This window comes from Sturnus vulgaris, unplaced genomic scaffold, assembly GCF_052056855.1.
Source record: "Sturnus vulgaris isolate bStuVul1 unplaced genomic scaffold, bStuVul1.hap1 Scaffold_155, whole genome shotgun sequence".
NCBI lineage: Eukaryota > Metazoa > Chordata > Aves > Passeriformes > Sturnidae > Sturnus > Sturnus vulgaris.
This window is the reverse complement of record NW_028276072.1, coordinates 2,241,022-2,251,009: the sequence shown is the minus strand read 5'-3', so window position 1 is coordinate 2,251,009 and position 9,988 is coordinate 2,241,022. Positions and strand designations below refer to the sequence as shown.

The following is a 9,988-nucleotide window of genomic DNA, read 5'->3' as shown; positions in this document are numbered from 1 at the left end:
AAGAAACTCCGAAAAGAATGAAGAGACAGATCATTTTCCCTCAGTCTCCACTGATCATCTTGCCTCAGGGAACTCACTCTGTTCTACCAGAGGGCAGCAAAAATGCTGAGGGTTTCTGATATCCAAGAATACCAGTAGAGACGTGGGGGGAGCTTAAAATACAAAACCTCAGAACTCTGAAACACCAAAGTGTATCTGTGTGTGTTACTGGGGAGGGCGTATGGGATATGGCTTTGATTTTGGTACAGCCATCTCCTCTAACTCCTCAATAACTTTTTCTCCATGAACAGGTCCCCATGTCTGCCAACAGCAGCTCCATCAGCCACTTCCTCCTGCTGCCATTGGCAGACACGCGGCAGCTGCAGCTCCTGCACTTCTGCCTCTTCCTGGCCATCTCCCTGGCTGCCCTCCTGGCCAACGGCCTCATCATCAGCGCCGTAGCCTGTGGCCACCACCTGCACACCCCCATGTTCTTCTTCCTGCTTAACCTGGCCCTCACTGACCTGGGCTCCATCTGCACCACTGTCCCCAAAGCCATGCACAATTCCCTCTGGGACACCAGACACATCTCCTATGAAGGATGTGCTGCTCAGCTCTTTCTGTTCGTCTTTTTCTTTTCAGTAGAGTTTTCCCTCCTGACCATCATGTGCTACGACCGCTACGTGTCCATCTGCAAACCCCTGCACTACGGGACCCTCCTGGGCAGCAGAGCTTGTGCCCACATGGCAGCAGCTGCCTGGGCCAGTGGCTTTCTCAATGCTCTGCTGCACACAGCCAATACATTTTCCCTGCCCCTATGCCAGGACAATACCCTGGGCCAGTTCTTCTGTGAAATCCCACAGATCCTCAAACTTTCCTGCTCACATTCCTACCTCAAGGAACTTGGGCTCATTTCTGTTAGTGCCTGTTTAGCACTATGTTGTTTTGTGTTCATTGTTTTCTCCTATGTGCAGATCTTCAGGGCTGTGCTGAGGATCCCCTCTGAGCAGGGACGGCACAAAGCCTTTTCCACCTGCCTCCCTCACCTGGCTGTGGTCTCCCTGCTCCTAAGCACTGCAGTGTTTGCCTACCTGAAACCCCCCTCCATCTCCTCCCCATCCCTGGATCTGGCCCTTTCTGTTCTGTATTCGGTGGTACCTCCAGCCCTGAACCCTCTCATCTACAGCCTGAGGAATCAGGAGCTCAAGGCGGCAGTGTGGAGACTGAACACTAGATGGTTTCAGAAACAGTAAACTGCTTGCCAATTTCTGAAAATCACTTGTAATAAAAGTCACCTTTGATTCTTCTTGTTGGTTTGCTTGTTGGTTTGTTCTTTTCTTTCCTTTGTTTTAGCTTTTCAATATAGTCTACAAAGAAATGTCATTATTTGTGCTGTATTTCCTTTTGATTTTCTCCATCTTTTCTGTGACCCAGAGACTGTGTCAATGAGGGGCTGTGCTCTTGGTAACTTTAAACAAAATAAAGGATCTCTCTCCCAGCAAAGTTTTATTCAGAGATGCCCCTTCTGTTTCCTTCTCTGCAGCTGCAGCAGCAATGTCTGTGTGCAGAGCTGGGGCAGATCAGTGCTGGCACACCAGCTGTGCCCAGCAGCAGCAGCAGCAGCTCTTGGTGTTGCCAGTGCTGCTCCCGTGCCACTGCCCCGCTGCCCTCCTGGCCCTCGTGTTGCTGCAGGGCCTGAGTGCTCTCGGGGCCGGGCACAGCCCTGGGGGTGGCAGTGCCGGGGCTGCAGCAGGGACAGACCATGGGCACTGCTGGGGCAGCGCTGACGCCTCAGGCCAGGGCCTGGGGGCTCCAGGATCCTTGGCCAGGCTCTCTCCACAACACTTGGCCAGGCCAATGCTGAGCACAGAAAAGCCCCACGAGCAGCCCCAGGCTGGCTGTGGGCAGGCTGGGGGCAAACAGCATGGCTGGTGCTCTGCAAGCTCCCTGCAAGGGGGACACCCTGGCAAGGAGCAGCAGAGCAGGGGCTGATCCATCCCCACTGCGCTGGACACCCCAGGGCAGCGTCCCAGAGAGTCCTCATGCACCTGCCAACAACATCCCCCCTCTGCAGCCCTGGCCTCTCCCCCAGCTCACACAGGAGCCCCATCCTTGCAGGCACACACACGGCAGCACTGGCTCAGGAGCCCCTGTTTGCATTGCACACAGCAGGGTCAGCACCCCCATGGTGCTGCTGTGGGGACATGGAGCTGAGTGAGCACAAATGCCATCAGCCCCTGGGGCCAGCAAGGGCTGGGGGATGGCAGAGAAACCACTCAGCTTTGTCGTGGCCTCCAAAGTCATCCAGAAAGTTTGTTCCCATCAGCTGTGAGTTTCCTGTCCCACTGCAGACGTTGTTGCTCAGAGCCAGGGCTGCCTGGCAGCCACCCCCAAACTGCCCTGAGTATTTCCTTGGCTTCACCTTTGCTTTTTTTACTCTTTCCTGATCCAGATTTCTTCCTCTTGCTCATCCCTGTCCCCTCCCCTGCAAACAGCCCATCCCTGTTTGCCCTTTCCACTCTGGCCCCACTCCTCATTTCAGTTCCTGAGTTGGCTCCATGGTAACGTCCCTTGGGGAGCAGGATCATCCTCCAAGTGCTTCAGGAATTGTCTGCAGGGTCCTGCAGTGCCTCGTGCTGCTCCCTTGCCAGAGGCACCACAGGCCAGGAGGGCACATCTGGGCTGCTGTTTCTGGGTGTGGGGCTCCCTGTTCTGGGCAATGAGGAGGGGCTGGAGAGGCTCTGCAGGACTGACAGGATGGGCTTTGGGTCTGTCTGGAGAAGCTGAGGGACCTGGGATGCTGGACCTTGTGAAGAGGAAGCCCAGGGCTCATCCTGCAACTGCTCCAAGGGTGGTTTCAGAGAATCACAGAATCAGCAATGCTGGAAAAGACCTTGGAGATTATAAAATCCAACCTGTGCCCTGACACCACCTTGTCTCCCTGAGCCTCCTCTTCTCCAGGATAAACATCCCCAGCTCCCTCAGCCACTCCTCACAAGACTTCTGTTCCAGACCCCTCACCAGCCTTGTTGCCCTTCTCTGGACATGCTCCAGCCCTTCCATGTCCTTCCTAAATTGGGGGCCCAGAACTGGACACAGCACTCGAGGTGCTGCCCAACCAGTGCTGAGCACAGGCAAAGAATCACTGCCCTGCTCCTGCTGGCCACACCATTCCTGATCCAGGCCAGGAACCATTGGCTTTCTTGGCCACCTGGGCACACTGCTGGCTCATGTCCAGCCTGCTGTCCATCTGTGCCCCCAGGTCCCTTTCTGCCTGGCTGCTGTCCAGCCACTCTTTCCCCAGCCTGGAGCACTGCAGGGGTTGTTGTGGCCAAAGTGCAGGACATAGCACTTGGTCTTGTTAAACCTCACCTTGTTGGATTTGGGCCCTGGATCCAGCCTGTCCAGGTCCCTCTGCAGAGCCCTCCTACCCTCCAGCACATCCTCACTCACACCCAGCTTAATGTCAGCACGGTTCCATATGGCCCAAGAATGTCACAATTCCATGAGGCCTCCCAGTGTCACAATGTTCCTCTGGTTCCATGGAGCCCCCTGGTGTCACAAAGCCCCTTGTATCCTTGAGCCTTGTAATGTCACAGTGGCACCTTGGTCCCCCAGGGCCCTGCAGTGTCACAATGGATCTTTGGTTCCACGAGGTCTTGCAGAGCATCAATGTTCTCCTTGGTTCCACAGTGTCACAATGGGCTCTTGATCCCATGGGGCACCATGATGCCAAAATTGTTTCCTTCAGTCCATAACTCCCTCTAGGGTCAAAATGGCCTCTTGGTTATACAAGGTCCAGCAGTGTCACAGCAGTCTCCTTGTTTCCACAAGGACAAAAACTGTCACAACTGTCTTCTTGATTTCATGAGGCCCCATGGAGTCACAGGGGGTCCCGAATTCCATAAGGCTCCACAGTGCCACAATGGACTCCTTGTTTGCACAGTGTCACAATGGACCCCTGGTGACACAAGATCCTGCAGTGTCACAATGGATTCTTGGTGCCATGACACCCTGCAGTGTCAGTGTCACAGTGGTGTCCAGGTCCCTCTGCAGAGCCCTCCTACCCTCCAGCACATCCACACTCACACCCAGCTTGGTGCCATCTGCACATTTGCTGATGGTGCACTCAATGCCCTCATCCAGATCATCAATGCAGATATTGAAATCCACGCTGGCTGCCTCTGATCCCTCAGCCATCCTGTAGGTGCCCTGTGATGGCACTCAAGGTGGTCTGTTCCATCACCTCACCAGGCACCCAGGTCAGGCTGACAGGCCTGCAGTTCCCCACATCCTCCTTCCAGCCCTTCTTGGGGATGGGCTCACATTGGCACCTCCAGTCCTCTGGCACCTCCCTGCTGAGCCAGCACTGATGAGAAATGATGGAGAGCAGCTTGGGGAGCTCATCCAGCAGCTCCCTCATCCCCCTAGGATGGATCCCATCTGTTCCCAGAGACACCTGTGAGCATCTGAGTGTTTCAGCAGGTCCCCAGCTGCTTCCTCCTGGATTACAGGGGGTCTGTTCTGCTCCCTGTCCCCATCTACCAGGTCAGAAAAAGACTTGTCCTGAGCTAAACCTGTCTTATTGTTGAAAACTGAGGCAAAGTTCTGATGTACCTCAAACCTTTCCTTATCTTTAGTTACTACATTCACCCCCATATCCCATAAATAGCTGAGGTTCTCCTTGTCCCTCCTTTTTTTATTAATATACTTATGAAAATATTTTTCATTATTTTTCACAGATGTAGCCAGGATAAGTTATAACTGAGCTGTCAGCTCTCTACTTTTCTTTCTGCATGACCAAACAACATCCATAAATACTTCCTAAGTTGTCTGCCCCTCTCTCCAAAGGTGATGTGCCTTTTTTTTTCCTTGACTTCCTGGAATAAGCTCTATGCCCAGTCAGGCCAGTCTTTTTTTCCTCACTAGTTCACTTTTTGGCACATAGGGACAGGCTGCTCCTGCTCATGCAACTTTTCTTTCTTGAAGTGTGCCCACCTTGCCTGGATCTCTTTGTTTTAAGAGGCTATTTCCCTTAAAAAATCAGCACCTGATTCTGTTATCCCCAAATCTGAATTCTGAATAGGCCAAAGGCTGCTCTCTCTAAGTCCAGTGTAGAAGTTTTGTTGATGTCCTATCTTCTTTCAAAGAAAATTTAAAAGCTGCATTATTTCATTGTCACTGTTGCCCAAAGAGCCTCTGACCACCACATCTCCCACCAGCCATTCTCTATTTGTGAACAGCAGAACATGGTTTTCCTGTTGTTATGAATGATGTTCTATTTTTCCAATTTATCAAGCAACAAGATTAAATTTAATAGTAAGTTTTTAATAGTAACAAAATGAATACAATCAAAGTATTGGAGATGACAATTAAAGTTTTGGAGATGAAACAATCAAAGTGCATATATTTAAGAATATACAAAATTTGGCAGTAAGTAATTTAGTATAATTAAGATTCGTATAAAGCATAAGCAAAACCAACCAGGGAGGGGCTCCCCCTCCGACCGGGGGTACGGGGAGTGGCTCCCATTCCTCTCGTACCAAAGCATCCAGGCTAACAATCCCACTTATATACTGTAGGCTACAGAAGTTTCTAGAAAGCTCCTCCTAGTTTCTATTCCTAAAATCTACGTAACTATACTGCACGGCGCATGCTCTACTAATGGGTTGGGGGTCTCTCATCCTTTTGAGGGTCTTATTTCCGATGAAGGCTCATCATCTTCATCAGTGACCGAGGTGTGACCTGCAGGTAGCACAGGTGCACTGTGTGACTGAGCAGATGTTTTCCATAACATGACTCTAATTAAGTCCCATGCTTGGGATCATTCCATTTTTGCCCATTTCAAGGTTGAAGCTCTATTTCTAGATGCCGCTTATCAGACCTCTGTCCTTCTACTATTCTTATCTGACTTTCTTCCAACCTCCTTCTTCGACTCCCAACCTCTGTAAGATGTCTTTTATCCTGTCTCACCCATCTCCCCCTTCTCACTCTGTAACAATAGTCTTTTATTGATCTAAATACAATTTTGTTAATATAGTTACAACTTAATTAGCAAGAATCACATTTATCACAATTCCCCCATTTCTCTTTTCGATTATATTGATTCGTGCTCTAAAAAGTTGCTACTTCGTATTGTCTATGTTTCTTTATACTAGCTTCTAATTTTTCTAACATTTTTCATGTGGCATCCAGCTTTTCACACTCTTTCTTAAATTTGGTTAACATTTCTCATGCCAGGGTATTTTTTTTTTGCATTCAGTCACTATTTTCTCGATTTTTCTCCTTCGAGTGCAAGTGGATTGTGTTTTCAGTACCATCAAGGAATTTAATTTCTCTTTTGCTGTTGATTTTAGATCCATGGGCATGGCTGTAAGTTGCGTTTCTTGAATTACTGAGTGGATTAGTTTGATTAGACAGGATATTATGCAAGGCAGAAACAATAGACATAAAACAGAACACAATAGCATGAATCCCAATTTTTCCAGTACACACCCCCAAAAAGATTATCCCACCAGTCAGCTTTCAGGATAGAATTCTATTTTTGAACTGGTACATGCGCTACTTTTTCGTCAGCAAGTTTGGTGATGGCTTCTCCGTGGTCATCTATTTCCACACAGCACTCAGATTCATTAAACCTCTCACAAACTTCTCTTTCTTCTGCCAGCAGATAATCTAGGGCAATTCTCTTTTGATATACAAATGCTCGCATTTGTGAATGCTGTTTGGCCAACAACTTTAAAGCATCTGCTGTGTGGTTTGAGACAACTTCCATTACGGCCTGGAGCCTTATCAGCCGATTTAATAGGTAAATTGGAGTTCTATATCCCCAAGACCCATCCTGAGCCCAAGTAGCAGGTTCATAGTATGCTATAATTTTTTCTGCAGGCCATTCTTCATCTTTCCATTTTTGGTTTCCTCCCGCCATCGGAAAGTCGAGCTTTAATTCTCTCTTTTTTTTTTTTTTTCTAAGGTTTCATAAAGTGGTGTTCCTAGTACATCGCCCTTAGACTTTGGTATGACGAAGAAGGAGGGTCGTATAATCCCTAAGGTACAAGTTCTTTCCCATTTTTAGGGTAGTTCACTGTATGCTCGTTGCCCACAAACCCAATATATTCCATCAGGGGCTTTCCATCTTTCTTTTGTATTTTCTGGTTGTTCCCAATAAGATTTCAAGTCTTTTATGGATTGGTAGGGGTTAGCTCCAGAACTGTTATGCCAGCACAAATTAGTTTGATTATTCCACTTGCAATTAATTTCTTTTGCTATTCCCCAATATCCAGTAGGACTCTTGGGTTGCCAGGTCTTTGTGTTATTGTCTGAAGTTACTACTAAAGTAGATAGGCAAGGAGTATATCCCACCACTTCAGTGTATTTTCTCCCTTCCCGAGTTATACAAACTGTTCCAATGACTTGATGACTCAGGACCCAGCCTTCAGGCCATTTTAGGGTCTTAGAAATTTGAGTATGATTCCATTTTAAAAATTGTTCTGGAGCCAAACCCTCACCTCTCCATGGCCATCTTTTAGCCATTCTAAGTCCTCCAGAAACAAAACATTTAGATAATCCAAACTCTGTGGCAATTTCTTGCATTAGATCTACAAACAAATTTTTGTTTGAAGTTGGCAAATCCCAGTCGCCATAGTGCTGTTTTAATTGTTTATACAGCTTATTCAATTTCCTTAACTCTTTCCTTTTGATCTTTTCCTATCTTTTTTTTTTTGTTTGTTTCTTTTTGTTTTTCAACTTCCATTATTATATTTTTCAAAACAAAAGAAAATTTTATATCTAGGACAAAGTCGATTATTGTTAGGATAAGGAGTTCACCTACTGAATCCTAAATTTCTTCTTACTCAATAGAATTTTGGACTTTTTACACAATTTTCTAAAAAGCTGGTACAGTCATAACAGGCAGCAGTAACATGTGAATGTGCCACAAAAACTGATTCCATCTTATCCTTGACCCACAGGGATCAGGAATAGTTTGTTTCTTTACTGCTGGCTCTTGCATTGCTTGTCTTCTTGTAATTTGTTCCTGTATGGTCTGTTCTTTTTTGCTCCATGCTGTCTTATGGCTTTGGCCAGTTGCCAGGGGTATTAGAGTAAGCACAATGAAAATAAATCTCAGGAATTTTAACTTTCTACCTGTCTCAAGGCCCCTTGGGTTGCAGCCAAGGGCCGAGATGTCAATCTTCTTGGCAGCAAAGTTTTTATCCTGGAATTTGTTTCTTTTTGATACCCTTGGCCTCATAAGGTTCGTATGAACTATTTTAACTTTTTTTTTTTTTTTTTTTTTTTGTTCCAAAGATGGCACAAAGTATTCGTAATTCTGCAGCACTGCCTTATTTTTCTCCTTAGATTGATCTGCTATTTTTCCTAATCCATTAAAGCTCCGGAGATATGCCAACTACAAGATTTGTTTTCACATAACTTGTCCCAATAGCATTCCAAAAAAATTACTAATTTTTTTTTTTTTTTTTTAAAGTTAGCTGTTTGCATACACAACTTAAACAAACCAATTATTATTTTTTTTTCACTCTAGTTACTTTTTACTACAAATTAAAACAATAGGTACAAATAACACAAATTTATGGACAACACTTTAAGCCATGGTTAGTATTTTTCCAATGTGTTAATTATGTTTTTGACCCTCTTAATAACAGGTGTTACCAGTCTTTTTTTCTGGAGTTGTAGTTCTTCAAATAAATCAGTTAATGTTGATTCGTGGAGTCTCTTGGAGAAATTTTTCAATCCTCCTGGGCTGTTTTCATTGATCAACGAGGTGTCTGATTCTTTCTCATCAGCACTGTTCTGCCTTCAGGTTCAATGAGGTTGCAGCTGGCAGCTAATTCAGGATGTCCAGACTTTGATAATGCACCTTTTAAAACAACCTTAAACTGGTATTTCAAACAGCAATAAAATAATATTTTTTTTACTGCACATACAAAAATCACATTCTCCCTTGGTCCCAAAGTACAGTGGTTCTATGCTAACTCTATATGGACTGTAGCTTTTGGCACCCAGTACCCTCCTTAGCTTCATTCGATTTATTACAATTTGAGTAATTTGTTTTTTAATAAAATTTTACAAAAATGGTCACAAAGTGCTCTGGTGCCCCAGTGAATCCCCCCATGTGAGCTGTCTGGGATCTGTTGGGCCAAAAGTCCTGGCACCGCTCTTTTACTATTGGGCAGAAGAATTTATCCTTTTTTCAGGGTTACCCCCAGCTTCTTCACAGCCTCCACTTCTGCCAAGGAAAAGCATGTTGCCCCACCCTGTGCTTTTGCTTCCCGAAAAGCCACACTCACACTGCCGTTTTCTCCTAGGGCTCCCCCCTGCTTTATTATCAGCCAAATTGTTTCCTCTTATTTTATGATGCTTGTATCTTTAAATAGTCTGTTCAGTTGGTGTTGACTATTGAATTCTGCAGCTTTAAGACTGATTCCAGGAGTGAAAGAGGAGAGAAAAAGTGCAGAATTAGTTATCAGAAACTACACTGACTCCCCCGCATTCCTGCTCACAGACCTAGTTGTCTGCAGTGGACAGCGGGAGAGAACTCTCTTTTGCTTTTTGGTTAGTTTTTTTTTTTTTTTCTTCTTAACCAATTAAAGTAAAAAATTCCCTGGAGTGTGTTTTTCTTCTTTTTTTCTTGAATTATTCAATTTTGCTCTGGACTGAAAACTCAAGAAAGCACTGGAAGCTCACACTGTAGCTCACCTAGCCTGGCCTGGGCCAAGGCATTTCCCAGCACTGAAGGAACTGATACCAGACTAAGTAAGTTAAGCTGCAACTTACAAAAAAACCTTCTTTTGAATCTGTCATCTTTTTGAAACAATAAGAAGTTTTGTTGTTTAATATTGTTCATTTTTATACTGAAAAGTGTTTTGCCTGTTAAATAAATAGTTATTTTTCCCACTTCTCTCTGAGGAAATATTTTTTCTTTAACTAATTTAAAAAAAGATTGCTTAAATTTGTTTCCCAGAAAAATTCTGTTCAAAAGTTTCTTTTT

At 45.5% G+C, this 9,988-nt stretch overlaps 1 protein-coding gene across 1 annotated transcript; it reads left to right on the top strand.

Annotated features, from left to right (window-relative positions):
* The first annotated feature begins 452 nt into the window (after positions 1–452).
* On the top strand, positions 453–1,232 carry LOC148219335 (olfactory receptor 14J1-like). Its single transcript, XM_088157702.1, has one exon. It carries the CDS (start codon positions 468–470, stop codon positions 1,230–1,232), a length of 765 nt encoding a protein of 254 aa, XP_088013828.1. The 5' UTR covers positions 453–467.
* The last annotated feature ends 8,756 nt before the right edge of the window (positions 1,233–9,988 follow it).